The sequence below is a fragment of the Mustelus asterias genome, chromosome 5, assembly GCF_964213995.1.
Source record: "Mustelus asterias chromosome 5, sMusAst1.hap1.1, whole genome shotgun sequence".
Lineage (NCBI taxonomy): Eukaryota > Metazoa > Chordata > Chondrichthyes > Carcharhiniformes > Triakidae > Mustelus > Mustelus asterias.
In genome coordinates this window covers 65,161,240-65,180,978 of record NC_135805.1, presented here as the reverse complement: position 1 = coordinate 65,180,978, position 19,739 = coordinate 65,161,240, and the positions used below count along the sequence as shown (strand labels likewise).

Genomic DNA, 19,739 nt, shown 5'->3' with positions numbered 1-19,739 from the left:
TAGTGGATTATCCACCAAAACAAAAATAGATCATACTAATGAGAAGAATCCTTTGTTTCATTGAGCACCTCTCAAAAGCCTTTACAAACCACTGAACTACACAGCTCATACCTAACCATTTGCAACTCCCAGAAGGTTTTTGATTTACTCTGTATCAATATTATACCGAAAAATGAATGAATAAAGGAGTCAATATAGTAAAATAAAGTTTTTGATCAAATTAAACATTCAAAGTCACACATCACGTCACCTTCCGGCATGGAGCGTTAAGCTTTGTACACAAGCCATCTTGATTTTGCAAGTAGTGGCTGACGAGCTCTGACAAGTTTTGGAATGTTGCTCTTTTTGTGATAAAAAATCCACCTCCGTCCAACCGTCTGATTTTATAATGTTTCACAGTGTCTTCATCACGAACTATAAAATATATATTAAATGCACAAATAAGCAACATAGCACTCAAAATGCATTTTATTCAAAAAGAGTGAAAATATTAACATGGTGGCACAGTGGTTAGCACTGCTGCCTCACAGCGCCAAGAACCCCGGTTCGATTCCCGGCTTGGATCACTGTCTGTGTGGAGTCTGTACGTTCTCCCCGTGTCTGTGTGGGTTTCCTCCGGGTGCTCCGGTTTCCTCCCACAGCCTGAAAGACGTGCTGGTTAGGTGCATTGGCCATGGTAAATTCTCCCTCAGTGTACCCGAACAGGCACCAGAGTATGGCGACTAGGGGATTTTCACAGTAACTTTATTGCAGTGTTAATGTAACCCTACTTGTGACACTAATAAATAAACTTTTTTTGGGTGACTGCTTGGAGAACAGGAAAGTGAATGAAATGGCATTAAACCTAAGCCGCTTTGATTTGAACTGTGCCTAAACCAAAGATGTGCCTCCTCATAAGGGAATGTCAGCTGAAACAAAACTAACCAACCAACACAGAAAATAAAAAAATTACAAAAGTAAAAAGAGTAGTTTGATGGAGTGGGGTTGTGAGCCTATTCATGCATGCTTGTGGCAGGACAACCCTCACTTTGGACTCTGCCTTTGACTTTCATTACAGTAGAGTAAAACAGGTTCAACGACATTCTTAAACTTCATAAATGAAGCAGAACTAATTCAGGGTGATATTCTACTTCTTTTCTTGGACATTTGTATTTTCCACCCGGTGACAAGTTAGTGTGGAGTCACCCACCTAAAATGAAAACTTTTCATTGATTTTTCTATTTGACTGATTGGATCATGGTCTGTTCAATTCAGATTTCCAATTTATTAGCTTTTAATAATCTGCAAAAATTCACTAACTTTCATAGAATCCTTAAAGTGCAGAAGGAAGCCATTCGGCCCATCGAGTCTGCACCGACAACAATCCCACTCAAGCCCTATTCCTGTAACCCCACGTATCTAGTCTGCTAATCCCCCTGACACGAAGGGGCAATTTAGCATAGCCAAATGCCTCATTTAATTCTTCAGGTGGTGTCCACATTCATAGTGACTGTTAGCAAATGAGCAGCATTGGGGGTGGAATTCACCCAATAATGATAATACTTAAAAGAAACTTGTATTTCTTAAAGGTGGAGGTGTACTTTGTCTTTGCTGCAAAGTCCTATGCTGTAATGAAGACACAGTGGCTGGAATTCTCCGCCATTCAGGTCAGCAGGATTCTCTGTCCCGCTGGCAGCCATAGGCTGCTCTCCCCTTTGAGGGGGAGAGCTGACTGATGGTGATTTAACCTGAGAGCCACCATACCTCAGGCAAGGGGCAAGGTTGAGAAGGTGGGGCCTTAGTGAATAAGTAAGTTATCTGTTAGCCGGTACGGAAATTGAAGCCACACTGTTGGCATTGCTCTGCATCACTAACCAGCTGTCCAGCCAACTGAGCATTTGCGGGTTTCCCAGCGGCATGCGGTGCCTTCAATGGGAAATCCCATTGACAGCAGTGGGACCGGATAATCCCACCACCAGTGAATGGCATGTCACCTTCCACTGCCAAGAAGTACACGGCTGGGAGGCCAGAGAATCTCGCCCATGACGACAGCAAAGATCCAAAGATTTGTGCCATGAAGATCCTTATGCAGAAGGTCTGCAGGCAGAAGAAGCATCTCTTCACAGCTGATGGCAGATGGCTATCAACTGTAAACAGAGGTGGGCAAACAGGAGAATGTTTACAGCATCACAGAGACCAGGCACCAGTTCAATATTTGCTTCAGTACTCACTAGCCACTTGCACACTCTGCACCTCATTTTCCCATAACTGCTTCTTTCTCTCTCCATCCAACTATGCTTTTCTAACAAACACATCCTCACAACTTTTCAACGTGTTATATATCCCCCAATGCACTACAACCTGCTTTCCCTTTTGCAAACACCAGCTCATAAACTGACACACCATGGACAACAGTGTTGGTTAGAGGAGACTACACATGATGGATCAGCAAGCACAAGTGAGCTGGAGAAAGGGCAGGAGGAAAAGATGACCCATGAATCAGCTCTTTGGCGGACTTGCGCGAAAATATATAGCACAAGTAAAGCCTTTCAGTGGCCAGCCATGCACAAGCAACTGCTTGACGCATTGGACAGCCAGAGAATTTCTGCACCATGACAGATAGTTGGAAGGAGCCCAACTACAACTGATACGGGACCTTCACATGCAGCATCAATGCAATATAGTCACAACTGGAGCATGTGTTCATCTCTATGCACACTACGGCCTCAGTTAGAGAGAGTCAAATGTCTCTATGAAAGGATAAAGCTTCTATGCAATGTACATCAGATTTCAATCATGAAACCATTACCCTTTATAGTTCATAAGATATAGGAGCAGAATTAGTCCATTCGGCCCACTGAGTCTGCTCTGCCATTTGATCATGGCTGATATGTTCCTCATCCCCATTTTCTTGCCTTCTCCCCATAACCACTCAACCCATTACCAATTAGAAATCTGTCCAACTCCTCCCTAAATTCATTCACACCCATGCGGGTGATGATTCCCGCATCCACCACACTTTGGGGTAGCAAATTCTACAGATTCATAACCCTTTGGGAGAAGTAGTTTCTCTTCAACTCTACTTTAAATTTGCTACCCCTTATCCTAAGTCTATGACCTCTCATCCTAAAATGCCCCACAAGCGGAAGCATCTGCTCCATGTCTACTTTATTATACCTTTTATTATCTTGTATACCTCAATTTGATCTCCCCTCATTCTTCTAAATTCCAGAGAGTATAGGCCTAAACTGTTCAATCTCTCTTCATACGACAAACCCTTCATCTCTGGAATCAAACCAGTGAACCTCCTCTGAACTGCCTCCAATGCCACTGCATCTTTCCTCAAATAAGGGGACCTTTGATGAACTATTTCCTTCATTTCTTGGAAGCAGTGGGCAATGCTTCTGGAAAGATATAAATGAGTTCAGTTAATTTATAGAGGACTTTTATTGAGGACTTGCAGTAACTGAAACCATGGTCGACCCATTACTGTTCCTACGTTGTGAAATGTAAAAAAAAAATCGAATAATTTAGGAGCAGAGGACAACAAGAATTGTTTCACAATAATATTTAATGATTGTTTAAATGACCAAAACTACTGTGGTCTATACAATGGAATTCTCAGTTGGAATTGTTCCACCCTTCAATTATCTGATCTAATTGTGAGCATTGCTACTTCATCGTCATGTTGTCATCCATTCCCGGACTTGCTTTCCCCCTTTCACAGCAAGAATATTAAACATCACCAGCTTAGAAAACCACGTTTGTACTTTTGAAAAGAATTATGAGATCAACAATGCATTAAAATGTGTGGATAATTCATGAATAATGCATTTGGAGATTGTTTGCAAGGCAGACAAACATGCACATGGAAATAAATATTAGTGATGCTGCTTTTCATGTTACAAGAGTGAACTTGGATCATAAGAGTACAGTTTTGAATATTGTCGATGAGAGAAAACACAGCAGCATGGTAAATAGTGAGCGCACGAGGGGCAGGTTCAGGAGAACATAAACAGAGCAGTGAAATGGGCAGACACATAGAAGCTGCGGTTTCACATGGATAAGTGTGGTGATACATTTCGGGAGAAAACCTGGAGAACCAAAATAATACAGCTCGTACTTTAATTGGACGGGAGAGGAGATGCAAGGTAATTAATGAATATAAATTATTTATTTGCATTGCAACTCAAATTGTCAGAGTTGTGGTTCCTTTCAGTTCTGTTTTTATGTCAGGTATCCCTATGCAAGGATAAAGCTCCTGTGCAACTTTTACCGGATTTCAATCAAGAAGCTATTCTCCTTTAATAAAATATCTGCTAACATTGATTTGGCAACGCCCCAATGCTGGAGATTGATATTCACAAATCTTTAAAAGTGGCATGACCTCAGCTGGAATTCTGTATACCAGTTTAGGAAGGATGTCAAGGCCTAGAAAGCCTTTGGAGTAGATTTATCAGGGTGACGCCAGGGACAAGGGAGTTCAGTTATATGTAGAGACTGAATCAGCTGGATTGTTCTCCTTCATGCAGATGAGGTTAAATAGAGATATACTTTTGATGGAGGAAGCAGAGAGAAACTATTTAGTAGGTCAGTAATATCGGGTCATAAATTTAAAATACTTGGCAAAAGGACTGGAGGGTAAACGAGGGGAAATTTCTTCACAGGGGGAGTTCTTATGACCTAAATCGCATTACTTGAAAGAGAGTCATGGAGTCATAGAGGTTTACAGCATGGAAACAGGCCCTTCAGCCCAACTTGTCCATGCCACCCTTATTTTTTTTAAAACCCCTCAGCTAATCCCAATTGCCCGCATTTGGCCCATATCCCTCTATACCCATCATACCCATGTAACTATCTAAATGCTTTTTAAAAGATAAAATTGTACCTGCCTCTACTACTACCTCTGGCAGCTTGTTCCAGACACTCACCACCCTCTATTTGAAACAATTGCCCCTCTGGACACTTTTGTATCTCTCCCCTCTCACCTTAAACCTATGCCCTCTAGTTTTAGATTCCCCTACCTTTGGGAAAAGATATTGACTATCTAGCTGATCTGTGTCCCTCATTATTTTATAGACCTCTATAAGGTCACCCCTCAGCCTCCTATGCTCCAGAGAAAAAAGTCCCAGTCCATTCAGCCTCTCCTTATAACTCAAACCATCAAGTCCCGGTAGCATCCTAGTAAATCTTTTCTGCAATCTTTCTAGTTTAATAATATCCTTTCTATAATAGGGTGACCAGAATTGCACACAGTATTCCAAGTGTGGCCTTACCAATGTCTTGTACAACTTCAACAAGACGTCCCAACTCCTGTATTCAATGTTCTGACCGATGAAACCAAGCATGCCAAATGCCTTCTTCACCACCACCTGTGACTCCACTTTCAAGGAGCTATGAACATGTACCCCTAGATCTCTTGGTTCTGTAACTCTCCCCAACACCCTACCATTAACTGAGTACGTCCTGCCCTGGTTCAATCTACCAAAATGCATCACCTCGCATTTGTCTAAATTAAACTCCATCTGCCATTCGTCAGCCCACTGGCCCAATTGATCAAGATCCCATTGCAATTGGAGATAAATTTCTTCACTGTCCACTGTGCCACCAATTTTAGTGTCATCTGCAAACTTACTAACCATGCCTCCTATATTCTCATCCAAGTCATTAATATAAATGACAAATAACAGTGGACCCAGCACTGATCCCTGAGGCACACCGCTGGTCACAGGCTTCCAGTTTGAAAAACAACTCTCTACAACCACCCTCTGACTTCTGTCAAGAAGCCAATTTTGTATCCATTTAGATACCTCACCCTGGATCCCGTGAGATTTAACTTTATGCAACAACCTACCATGCGGTACCTTGTCAAAGGCCTTGCTAAAGTCCATGTAGACAACATCAACTGCACTGCCCTCATCTACCTTCTTGGTTACCCCTTCAAAAAACTCAATCAAATTTGTGAGACATGATTTTCCACTCACAAAGCCATGCTGACTGTCCCTAATCAGTCCTTGCGTCTCTAAATGCCTGTAGATCCAGTCTCTCAAAATACCTTCCAACAATATACCCACCACAGATGAGAGGCTCACTGGCCTGTAGTTCCCAGGCTTTTCGCTGCAGCCCTTTTCAAACAAAGGCACAACATTTGCCACTCTCCAATCTTCAGGCATCTCACCCGTGACTATCGATGATTCAAATATCTCGGCTAGGGGACCCGCAATTTCCTCCCTAGCCTCCCACAACGTCCTAGGATATACCTCATCAGGTCCAGCAGATTTATCTACCTTGATGCGCTTTAAGACTTCCAGCACCTCCTTCTCTGTAACATGTACACTCCTCAAGGCATCAATATTTAATTCCCCAAGTTCCCTAACATCCATGCTTTTCTCAACAGTAAATACTGATGAGAAATATTCATTTAGGATCTCACCCATCTCTTGTGGATCCACACAGATTACCTTGTTGATCCTTAAGAGGCCCTACTCTCCCCCTTGTTACTCTTTTTCCCTTGATGTATTTGTAGAAGCTCTTTGGATTCTCCTTTGCCTTATCTGCCAAAACAATTTCGTGTCCCCTTTTTGCCGTCCTGATTTCTCTCTTAACTCTACTCCTACACCCCCTATACTCTTCAAGAGATTCACTTGATCCCAGCTGCCTATGCATGTCATGTGCCTCTTTCTTCTTCTTGACCAAGGCCTCAATATCCCCGAGTCATCCAGGGTTCCCGACTTCTGCCAGCCTTGCCCTTCACTCTAAGAGGAATGTGTTCACCTTGAACCCTGGTTAACACACTTTTGAAAGCCTGCCACTTACCAGACATCCCTTTTCCTTCCCACAGACTCCCCCAATTAACTTTTGAAAGTTCCTGCCTGATACCATCAAAATTGGCTTTGCCCCAATTTAGAATATTAACTTTTGGGACGGACCTATCATTCTCCAAAGCTATCTTAAAACTAATAGAATTATGGTCACTGGTCCCAAAGTGATCCCTCACTAACACGTCTGTCACCTGCCCTTCCTTATTTCCCAAGGGGAGGTCAAGTTTTGCCGCCTCTCTAGTCGGGCCATCTACATACTGAATGAGAAATTCCTCCTGAATACACTCAACAATTTTCTCTCCATCCAACCCTCGAATCAGATGGGTTTAGATTCCATTGGGAATTCCAAAAAGAAAGTGGACGTCCATTTAAAGAGGATGAATTTGCAGGGTTTGGGGTAAAATATACTCTTGGGATAAAATTGGACATCTCTTTCAAACAGCTGGCATGGACAGAACTGGTCGAATGGCCTCCTTCTGTTTTGCAAGATTTTATGATTGCTTTCTCTTTGGTAATATCAGACAGTCTCTATATAAAACACATTTCATAAACAACTCACAAGGATTAAAAGGATTAAATGCCAATGAGTATCCAGACAATTTTGAAAAAAAACTTCAAATGCTGAAAATTGGAAGTACCCTGGAAACTGGCTTTGGAAAGGATAAAGGATTGATTTTTTTTTTAAAAAGCAGTCACTCTTTTGCCAGAACATTGAAATGATGTACAGTTTCAGTGTCACATGCACAGACATTCAGCATTCCAAAGTAAATTGTGCAGCCTCACCTGAACACACAATGCGATTTCAGATTTGCATGTGACTAACCAAATGAATTTCAAATATTCAGTGTCAGCATGAAGATTGGGGTAACAATTATAGGTCATTAGTCAGTGGTGGAAAATAATTTCACTTTGAAACAGCACTTTACATTCCAGAACAAACTGGGCACTGTATCTTTTTAAAATCTGTATTTCATAAAATGTAACAAATAAGAACAATGCAAAGGAGTCAAATGTTCTTGATCACACAATCGGACCACCACCATAATACCACGGATCCACTGCACTGGTTAGAAGAGAGACCAGCGCCAGTAATGCTCGCGATTCCAACCTTCATTTCAAATTCTGGTTCAGGCTAGTAAGGGGTGGAGTCTCAGACACCCTTTAAAAAGCAGCTTAGTTGGAAGAGGAAGTATCAGTGGTTCCCTTCACTGGCAATTCCTGCTTTCTCAGCCCGCAGGGACTGAACATATCGAAGCAGGATGTTAAACCCAGGGGAAAGAGGCACATAGGACTCAAGAAAGTTGCAATGTCCTGCACCAAGCATTCAAGCCACGCCAATGGCCTGGACACATATAGTATTGGGCCATTTCTTAATTGATCCCATTCTCTCTCTCCCTTCATGTATTTATTGCCCTTGTCGACTGAGGATAGTTCCTTAGGGCTCGTTTCTGTGCCAATCACAATGGGGCAAAGAGAAGACACGGACCCCAATGACTACCTTAGCCAGGACAGGGACAGAACCCAGCTGTTGGTATTGTTGTGCACCACATTCTAACTAACTGAGCTAACCCTCCCTCTTTTTGATACTATTACACAGGAGAAATAAGGGCTACAAAGCATGGGAATATCCAGGTTGGGCCCAATCATAGCTGGACTTTGGAATTTCTGGCAGTTAGGGCAGGACCAGTGGCACAGTGTAAATGAGCAGCCTTTCTAATCACCCTGAAAATGCTGATTTTAAAAGGGTAAATGCTGTAAAACAGCATCAGAAAAATGAAATGAATGAGTCAGTATTACGGGGCACAGGAGAGTATTGTTGCAATTATACAAAGCATTGGTGAGGCCGCACCAGGAGTATTGTGCACAGTTTTGGTCCCCTTATTTGAGAAAAGATGTAGCGGCATTGGAGGCAATTCAGAGGAGGTTCACTAGATTGATTCCAGAGATAAGAGGTTTGCCGTATGCAGAGAGATTGAACAGTTTAGGTCTATACTCTCTGGAATTTAGAAGAACGAGGGGAGATCAAATTGAGGTACACAAGATGATAAAAGATATGAATAAAGTCGACGTGGAGCAGATGCTTCCTCTTGTGGGGCACTCTAGGACAAGAGGTCATAATCTTAGGATAAGGGGTAGCAAATTTAAAACAGAATTGAGGAGAAACTATTTTTTCCAAAGGGTTGTGAATCTGTGGAATTCTCTACGCCAAAGTGCGGTGGATGCTGGGACAGTGAATAAATTTGAGGAGGAGTTAGACAGATTTTTAATTGGTAATGGGTTGAAGGGTTATGGGGAGAAGGCAGGAAAATGGGGCTGAGGAGCATATCGGCCATGATCGAATGGCAGAGTGGACTCGATGGGCTGAATGGCCTAATTCTACTCCTATATCTTATGAATTTATGAGTTTAATTCGGGTGTAACTGCCAGGATTACAGCAGTGGATTTTTAGGATCAAAGTGCTTATACCTCCCCTACCTTATTGCAGTGACACTGACTCTGCATCCACGGCTCTTAAGAACATAGAACATAGAACAGTACAGCACAGAACAGGCCCATCGGCCCACGATGTTGTGCCGAGCTTTATCTGAAACCAAGATCAAGCTATCCCACTCCCTATCATCCTGGTGTGCTCCATGTGCCTATCCAATAACCGCTTAAATGTTCCTAAAGTGTCTGACTCCACTATCACTGCAGGCAGTCCATTCCACACCCCAACCACTCTCTGCGTAAAGAACCTACCTCTGATATCCTTCCTATATCTCCCACCACGAACCCTATAGTTATGCCCCCTTGTAATAGCTCCATCCACCCAAGGAAATAGTCTTTGAACGTTCACTCTATCTATCCCCTTCATCATTTTATAAACCTCTATTAAGTCTCCCCTCAGCCTCCTCCGCTCCAGACAGAACAGCCCTAGCTCCCTCAACCTTTCCTCATAAGACCTACCCTCCAAACCAGGCAGCATCCTGGTAAATCTCCTCTGCACTCTTTCCAGCGCTTCCACATCCTTCTTATAGTGAGGTGACCAGAACTGCACACAATACTCCAAATGTGGTCTCACCAAGGTCCTGTACAGTTGCAGCATAACCCCACGGCTCTTAAACTCCAACCCCCTGTTAATAAAAGCTAACACACTATAGGCCTTCTTCACAGCTCTATCCACTTGAGTGGCAACCTTTAGAGATCTGTGGATATGGACCCCAAGATCTCTCTGTTCCTCCACAGACTTCAGAACCCTACCTTTGACCCTGTAATCCACATTTAAATTAGTCCTACCAAAATGAATCACCTCACATTTATCAGGGTTAAACTCCAGTTGCCATTTTTCAGCCCAGCTTTGCATCCTATCTATGTCTCTTTGCAGCCTACAACAGCCCTCCACCTCATCCACTACTCCACCAATCTTGGTGTCATCAGCAAATTTACTGATCCACCCTTCAGCCCCCTCCTCTAAGTCATTAATAAAAATCACAAAGAGCAGAGGACCAAGCACTGATCCCTGTGGCACTCCGCTAGCAACCTGCCTCCAATCCAAAAATTTTCCATCCACCACCACCCTCTGTCTTCGATCAGTCAGCCAGTTACCTATCCAATCTGCCAACTTTCCCTCTATCCCACACCTCCTCACTTTCATCATAAGCCGACCATGGGGGACCCTATCAAACGCCTTACTAAAATTCATGTATATGACATCAACTGCCCTACCTTCATCAACACACTTAGTTACCTCCTCAAGAAATTCTATCAAATTTGTGAGGCACGACTTGCCCTTCACGAATCCGTGCTGACGATCCCGGATTAATCCGCATCTTTCTAAATGGTCGTAAATCCCATCCCTAAGGACCTTTTCCATCAATTTACCAACCACCGAAGTAAGACTAACCGGTCTATAATTACCAGGGTCATTTCTATTCCCTTTCTTAAACAGAGGAACAACATTCGCCATTCTCCAGTACTCTGGCACTATCCCCGTGGACACTGAGGACCCAAAGATCAAAGCCAAAGGCTCTGCAATCTCATCCCTTGCCTCCCAAAGAATCCTAAGATATATTTCATCAGGCCCAGGGGACTTATCGACCTTCAGTTTATTCAAAACTGCCAGGACATCCTCCCTCCGAACATCTATTTCCTCCAGCCTATTAGCCTGTAACACCTTCTCTTCCTCAAAAACATGGCCCCTCTCCTTGGTGAACACTGAAGAAAAGTATTCATTCATCACCTCGCCTATCTCTACTGACTCCATTCACAAGTTCCCACTACTGTCCTTGACTGGCCCTAACCTCACCCTGGTCATTCTTTTATTCCTCACATAAGAGTAAAAAGCCTTGGGGTTTTCCTTGATCCGACCCGCCAAGGACTTCTCATGTCCCCTCCTAGCTCTCCTAAGCCCCTTTTTCAGCTCATTCCTTGCTAACTTGTAACCCTCAATCGAGCCATCTGAACCTTGTTTCCTCATCCCTACATAAGCTTCCCTCTTCCTTTTCACAAGACATTCCACCTCTTTCGTGAACCATGGTTCCCTCACTTGGCCATTTCCTCCCTGCCTGACAGGGACATACCTATCAAGGACACCCAGTATTTGTTCCTTGAAAAAGTTCCACTTTTCATTAGTTCCTTTCCCTGACAGCTTCTGTTCCCAACTTATGCCCCCTAATTCTTGCCTAATCGCATCATAATTACCTCTCCCCCAATTGTAAACCGTGCCCTGCCGTACGGCCCTATCCCTCTCCATTGCAATAACAAAAGACACCGAATTGTGGTCACTATCTCCAAAGTGCTCTCCCACAACCAAATCTAACACTTGGCCCGGTTAATTTCCCAGTACCAAATCCAATGTGGCCTCACCTCTTGTCGGCCTATCCACATATTGTGTCAGGAAACCCTCCTGCACACACTGCACAAAAACTGCCCCATCCGAACTATTTGACCTTGCATCAGTGACCAGCAGCACAGTTGTCCATCTGACCAACTGTAGTAGTCTATTTGTTTGTGGGCCTTCCAATCAGCTGTCAAATTACAACCTCCCTCTTTGGCCTTCCAAACATGCTTAAATATTTCAGAATCATCAATCAGTATGTTTAGAGAAGCTATTCGCATGCTACAAAACTAAGCAATCCCATAACCAACTGTTCAGGTCCAAGTTTTGCATTCCAGCCACATCTGGTTATGAAAGAATGAAGGCGGCTCATGAACATCCTCACCCACAACAATGGCAAAGGTCCAGTACATCAGTGCACAGGACAAGGCCAAAGCATTTGGACCATCTTCATCCAGAAGTGCAGGATGCAGCTCCCACGTCAGCTTCTTCCTGAGATCATAGTCACAGATGCCAGTCTTCAGCCAATTGGATTTACTCCACATGAGCAGGACAAATCTAACCCAGCCAATTACTGCACCATCAGTCTACTCTCAATCATCAGCCATGTGATGGAAGGGGTCGGTGACAGTGCCATCAAGCTGCACTTAATTAACAATAGCCTCCTTACTGATGCTAAGTTTGGCTTCTGCCAGGGTCACTCAACTCCTGACCTCATTACAACCTCAGTCCAAACACAGTGAGAGTGACTGCTCTGGACATCATCAATGCAGCATGTGAACAAGTGTGGCATCAAGGAGCCCTAGCAAAAATGAAGTTAATGGGAATCAGGGGGAAAACTTATCATCAACTTATCAGTGATACCTAGGACAAAGGAAGATGGTTGTGGTTCTTAAAGATCAACCATCTCAGTCCTGCAATATCACTGCATGAGTTCCTCAGGGTAATGTTCTAGGCCACTTCCAATTGCTTCATCAATGGCACTCCCTCCATCATATGATGAGAAGTATGAATCTTTGGTGACAATTGCTTAGTTTTTCATTCCTTAGTGTTTAGTTCCATTCACAATTCCTCAGTTCATGCCAATATGCAACAAGATCTGGACAACATTCAGGCTTGTGCCAATAAGTGAGAAGCAACACTCACAACACATAGGTGCCAAGCAATAACTATCTTCAACAAGACAAAGTCTAACTATACACCCCCCCTCCGACATTGAATGCAGTGCCACCACTGTATCCCTCACCACTAATACTGGAGGAAAGCGGAAGCAGGCCTGGAAGAAATTGGGAGCACTGGTGAGAAGCTAAATTGAGACTCAGACTCAGAGTCTATCAGTTACCCGCGGAGAATTGGAAGTTTGAGGTATTGAAAAAAGTGTGGCATCACAGAAGGCTGCGAGTTGAGTATAGCTGCTATGTTTCCCTTTCTCCAAAGTTAGAGAGTTAGTCTCAACAGCTGGAATCTTTTTTAGAAAACTAAAAGTTAAGTAAAGCATTCAGCTATCTCATATCTAACTGGCATCAACAGAAGAAAAGTGGGTAACTGGTGTGTCTCTCTCTTTTTTAAGTCATAACATTTAGTAAATGTAGTAAGGTTGACAAGCAGCAGCAAGGTTTATTACCTAATAGATTGAAAAATGGCAGGACAACTCTAACCTTGTGAGTACATATCCTATGCTATGTGGGAACTCCAGGACATCTCCCATGTTTTGGATAACCGTATTTGCAGGGAATATCATTCGGTGCAGAAGCTTGTGCAACAGTTGGCATCACTGCAGCGCATCCCTAAGATAGCATGTGGACAGCATGTTTATAGATGTGGTCACCATGCAGCTTAAACGTATGCTGGGGGACAATGCAGTAAGGGAGTCAAGAAGAACCAGACAAGTAGTGCAGGAGTATACTGAGTACGTCTCCCTCTCCAACCTGAATTCAGCTTAGAATGCTGCTGGAAATGATGGTTCATCTGGGGTTGGCAGCCAGAGCTAAGTTCATGCTCCCAGAGTGGCTCAGCCTCAGCTATACAGGGTGCACAAAGACTGAAAGAGCAATAATGATAGAAGGTTAATTGTGATGGGAACAGAGAGATGTTTCTGCAGTTACAGACATGAAACCAGGATGGTACGTTGCCTGGCTGAACTGTAATTCCTCTGTGAAGGAACCCTCACTGGACTCTGACTTTCTAGCCTCTGGCAATCATGTGAACTGTTATCTGTCCTTATTTGATCTGGTCTGTATGTGGCTCCAGACCCACAGCAATATGGCTGACTCTTAACTCCCTTCTGAAATGGCCTAACAAGTGGAAGGGCCATTAGGGACGGAGAACAAATACAGGCCCACATCACATGAAAGAGTAACAGAGCTCTAGGTATCTATAACAAAGCCAGGGGTGAATCTCCAAGGATCTGGGACTGGATACATTTCAGGTGATTTTATCAGTTTCATTGACCTCACAATTTCCTCACAGATTTAATAAATATGATACAACTTGAGTAAATACTTTTGTGTGACCTTTGGAAGATGCAGGTTTGATAAGCTAAATACGATTTCTGCATTCAATGATAATTTATTCATCTACATTGTCACCTTAAAAATCCCTGCAGGTATATGTTTATATCCTTGTTCTTTAGTCCTCTGTAAGGCCACCCTTTGATCTTTATTAGCCCACTAATTAATCAGTAGAAGAACAGCAGCAGCAATGGATAAAATCAGAAGCAAAATTGAAGTACGTTATTACCAAACACATCATATTCTTGCATTGTTATCAAGGAGTTAACAGTTTTGCAGTGAGCCAATAATGGGTTTGTCTGAACAATAAGTGGACATGCATTTTGTAAAGGGGCAAAATACAGCAGAATGGTCATCAATTGCACCGGGGATTTAGATCCACAAATGGAAATCTAAAATGAAATGTTGCAAAAGTTGAACAACTTGAGACTGGGGGGCTTAATTTTCAATCCAGAGTCAAGACCCCACACCGTAATCATCAAACGTAAGTGCCCTAATTGAGCGATATGGTGGCCAATTAGTGACACTGAGTATTTGCAGGAGATTGGAGCTGCCTGCAAAAGAGGCGGAAGCACTTGGAGGGCCAGCAGCCTCACTGCAGACAAAAGTGGATAAACAGCCAAAAGATAAAGCAGACAATCCAGCTTAATATTGCCCTGCTCCAAAATGTTTTCAGCATTAAAAAAAAACTTATTTCTTCCTCCATTGAGCCCGATAACCGTACAGTAATATGCGGGAAGCAGTTAAGGTTCAGCAATTTACAAATTGAAAATTGCTTTCTGACCCTCCCCTCCTCAAGGAACTTAAGAGGTTGCTACTTGGAGGTGAGCAGGTGCCCAGCTCCCCCACCTCAACCCCCACAACCGTTCCCATTTAGAGAGGTCGGGACACTGATGCACCATTCAGGTGCGCTACTTGCAAAGCATGCCCACTTGCGTTCTCGTCCCCATGGACATCGAAAAACCCTGGCCTAAACGCGAACAAATGATCTTAACCATACACTTCAAAAGACAATTGGCAGATAACTCAATAAGATTCTGGTAAAGCCACAGATCAGCACTGAAATCAATAGCATTACAATTAAGAGCAAAAGATTTTATAAAGTTAATAAGTATCGCAAGTATATACCTGAGAGTGAGAAGTCACCCATCTTGCTTTCACTTTCCCGGATTATAAAGAAGCCATTTCCATTCCCGGCCATTAACAGCTGTTTCTCTGCATCAACTCGTTTGATCCCTCCAAAGAACCATCTGCAATGCAAGAGAAAAACATTTTTAATGTGAGCTGTAGGTTTTAGAGAAAGATTAAAGTCCAATCTTCCTCTGAAACAAAAGGGGAGACTTTAAAAATTATGTAATTGAAGTTTTCAGATGAGGAAGGGTATTGGTGAAATTAAACCAGGCAGATTGCCCATGTTAAAAGGTTCAAGCACTGGAGGCCATTAAAAACCGAAAAAGTTACGAACAAGGAGGGGCAGGCAAAACTGTTTTACCCACATGAGTAGCTTATTCCAAAACTCATTCAGCGTAAGCAACAACAAATTGTCTTACTGGAGAAATAAGCAGATGATGAATGGACCAGTCAGTGCAGCTTATCTATAAGAGACAAGGCTTTGAAATAGATGGATGTACTTTGTTGTTACTACAATAAAATGGGAGAAATCAGTTGTACGTTCTTACATGAAATCTCAATAGAGCTGAAGCAGCTGTAATTGCAAGATTTCATTGGTAGCAGCAAGCGCTGCTGTTTTCTACACATTATGGGGGAATATTCATTAGTGCCACAGGTGTACATACATTTTACAGGTCGGCTGCGAAACTGAACAGGGTTTTCAAACCACCTTGTAGGAATCATTGCTCAAAGCGGCCATGTGGACACAACACTTCCTGCTTGCCAAAACCCAGTTAAGTTAAACTTGCAGGTTTTCCAACTGATTTGATGATCCAAATTGTATTGATCAGTATCAGGCGGTTGCACGAATTAAAATGGACTGGGAAGAAAGTGGTGATGCATTATTCATCTTTTCAATATTTTCTCTGATGGAGCATTGACAGATAATACAGCATTTAAATAGCTGATGCAGTGCTGAAGCTATCATAAAACATACGGAATGTGGAATGACCAGCAAGCACTCCATTCCAGCTTTAAAAGATTACCTAAAAGTTGAACTCAAGCTTCATGGGAGTATAACAAAGAATAAAGAAAATTACAGCACAGGAACAGGCCCTTCAGCTTCCAAGCCTGCACCGTCCATGCTGCCCATCAGAACTAAAACCCCCTATCCTTCCGGGAACCTTATTCCTCCATTCCCATTCTATTCATGTATTTGTCAAGGCGCCCCTTAAAAGTCACTATCGTATCCACTTCCACTTCCTCCTCCAGCAGCGAGTTCCAGGCACTCATCACCCTCTGTGTAAAAAACTTGCCCCATACATCTCCTTTAAAACTTGCCCCTCACAACTTAAACCTATGCCCCCTAGTAATTGACTCTTACACCCTGGGAAAAGCTTCTGACTATCCACTCTGTCTCTGCCCCTCATAATCTTGTAGGCTTCTATCAGGTTGCCCTGCAACCTCCATCGCTCCAGTGAGAACAAACTAAATTAGATGCTTGCAGTGCTACTCAGTTGTCACTTGTGAATTATTAGTCACTTATTCAGTTATAGTGCCTATTGGGGAACTTTCCATATTGCTCACTATAACTGGATTCCATCATAAAAACAGAAAAATCTTGGTTTTTATTACCAGGCCTACGCAATGGCAGCTTGTAAATATGGGGCCTTCAGTAAAATCCACCAAAATGCATAAATATTGGATCAAAGTACAGTATTTAAAGATACTATCAACAGCTTGTATTACACAGCATATTTAATGTCATAATACATCCCAAGGCACTTCACAGCAGAGGTATAAAACAAACCTCTTTCAGCTCCTTGGAAACACCGCTTAAAATCTACCTGTCTGACAAAGCTTTTGCTCATGTATCTTAATATCTCCTTATGTGGCTTGGTGTCAAATTTTGTTAGATGATGTAATTGTGAAGTATCCAAGGACATGTTATTAAGCTACAAGTGTTTTTTTTACATTCATTCGTGAGGCATGGGCATCGCTGGCTGGCCAGCATTTAGTATCCGTCCCTAGTTATCCTTGTAGGGCAGTTGAGAGTCAACCACATTGCTGTGCGTCTGGAGACACATGTAGGCCAGACCAGGTAAGGATGGCAGGTTTCCTTCCCTAAAGAAGATTAGTGAACCATTAGTTTTTCCAACAATCGACAATGGTTTCGTAGTCATCGGTAGATTCTTAATTCCAGATTTTTTTTAATTGAATCCCGTGGAATGGTTTTGAATTCAGGTCCTCAGAACATTGGCTGAGTTTCTCGATTAACAGTCTAATGATAATACCACTAGGCCATCGCCTCCCACTTAGAGAAATGCCAAAAGAGAAAACGCTGGAAAATCTTAGCAGGTCTGGCAGCGTCTGTAAGGAGAGAAAAGAGTTGACATTTCGAGTCCAGATGACCCTTTGTCAAAACTCGAGAAATGCCAGTTGTTCTATTCCTTTATTCCTCCTGTGTTTATCTAATTTCCCCTTAAACACATCTATGCTCATTCCCTTCACTACTTGTGGCAGTGAGTTCTATATTCTATTTTTTCCTCATTTAAGAGGTTAAATACTGTGCACAGTAAGCAGGGCGAGGGTGGCGTCTTGAGTTAGTTTTGATCGACAAACGGATTTTGCCAGAGGATTTTTCCAGATTTTGCTTTCTCTTAATTTAGCTTAGATTGCTGATCCAATTTTCTTTTCACCCCTCCCAAGAAATTACATGGCTTCTTGTTTAAGCAGAGTGTATTGTCATACACAATAATTTGGAGCTGTGTTGAACAGTCTCGATGGGCCAGTGAGTCATCTTGTGTCATTGTAATTCATAATTTTTGTGGCATGACTACACTTCAGGATTTTCACACAATGAATTCTGTACATTGCCCAGTGTGACTTTTGCAAGACAAGACTGGTTTGTTGACATCTTCAGGTTTGAAATAAAAGTTGACAAGTATTTGTACTGCTGTGATTTGATATTGGAACAAAAATGCATCTAGCATGATACAGCACAATAGGGGGTCAAATGCTTGTCCCAATTCTTTGAAAGAATTATCCAGCCAGGCTCATTCCACAATCCTGGATATGTTATTCATTCAAGTATTTATCCAGTTCTATTTTCAAAGTTACTCTTAAATTTGCTTCTAACCACACTTCCAAGCAGTGTACTCCAGATCACAACAACTTGCCACACAATTGATTTCCTTATGTCACCTCTATTTCTTTTATCAATCACTTTAAACCTATTTCCCCTGCTCAGTGGTTAACACCTCTGTGTCACAGCACCAGGGACTTGGGTTCAATTCCCACCTTGGGCGACTGTCTGTGTGTTTACGCGTGTCTGCATGGGCTTCCTCAGGGTGCTCTGGCTTCCTCCCACAGTCCAAAGATGCGCAGGTTAGGTGGATTGGCCATGTTAAATTGCCCCTTAGTGTCCAAAAATATGTAACTTAGGGGGATTGGTGGCGTGAGTGTGTAGGGTTACAGGGATAGGGTAGGGAGGTGGGCCTGGGTAAAATACTTTGAGAGAGAGCTGGTGCAGACCTGATGGGTCAAATGGCCTACTTCTGCACTATAGGGATTCTATACCAACTGGTCTTAGAATTAGCATGATCCATTGGAAACCATAAAACAATACTCAGCCAAGTTTCAGTAAAGATATGACGGTTCAATATCACAGAGTGCATGTACCCCTATCCTATATTCAGTGCTGGCACAAACATTTTGGACTATGGTAATGGTGATAGGTCACATGTTTCAAAATAAATCATGAAAATAACTGACACCTGTGCAGGCAGTAAAATGTGGAAGATATTATTCTTACAAAATAAGCAAGATGTGTGGATCAATAAAATTATTGTCCATTTTTCCTTGTAGAATTTCAATTGACTATTTGTTTGAATAAATGGGTTTGTAGTGGTGGAGAGGGTTGCAGATGTTAGGAAGGGGGCGGCCATGGAGGAATTTAAAGAGAGGATGCATTGAATTAATATTTCAGAAAATACCGAGGGGTATACAATTAAATGCACAAAACTGCTATCACTGGGACGGAAGTGTGGGGCTGTGAACAAGGCAACCAAAATGCTGACAGCATGTTCCGATTGTGAACTTTTGGCAACTATGACTCAAACTGTCAAGGTGGGAGAAAATATGTAAGATGGTTTGTGTTCTGATATCATCAATAGTACAGTTTTGCAATAGCTCCCCCCCCATGACACAAGATATGCTCAACGCACCATCTGATCCCAGAAACAATGCAGCCAATTAACATTCTAAGAGAGCCCGAACTGGTTCCAAGCAAAATGCAACACTTGAATTAATCACATTCAATTGGCTGCATAAGACCAAAATTAATTGGTAGATGCCTCCTGCACATTCCAACATTGCTGAACAGCAAATGGAGGTTCAATGATGCAGATCGTGTACGCAAAGCACAGACTATATAGAAAGGCATTCATCTAAAATGTTGTCTCACCAGCACCTGGACAGCTGATTTCAGATGAGATTTTAGAA

General features: G+C 42.6%; 1 protein-coding gene across 1 annotated transcript in view; it reads right to left on the bottom strand.

The window, feature by feature from the left end:
* frk (fyn-related Src family tyrosine kinase) overlaps positions 1-19,739 on the bottom strand; it is a 118,467-nt gene that overhangs the window by 25,469 nt on the left and 73,259 nt on the right. The window contains exons 2-3 of the mRNA XM_078212705.1: positions 15,255-15,376; positions 251-414 (exon numbers count right to left, since the gene is read on the bottom strand). Coding sequence (XP_078068831.1) covers positions 251-414; positions 15,255-15,376 — 286 coding nt within the window. The remainder of the gene's footprint in view (positions 1-250; positions 415-15,254; positions 15,377-19,739) is intronic.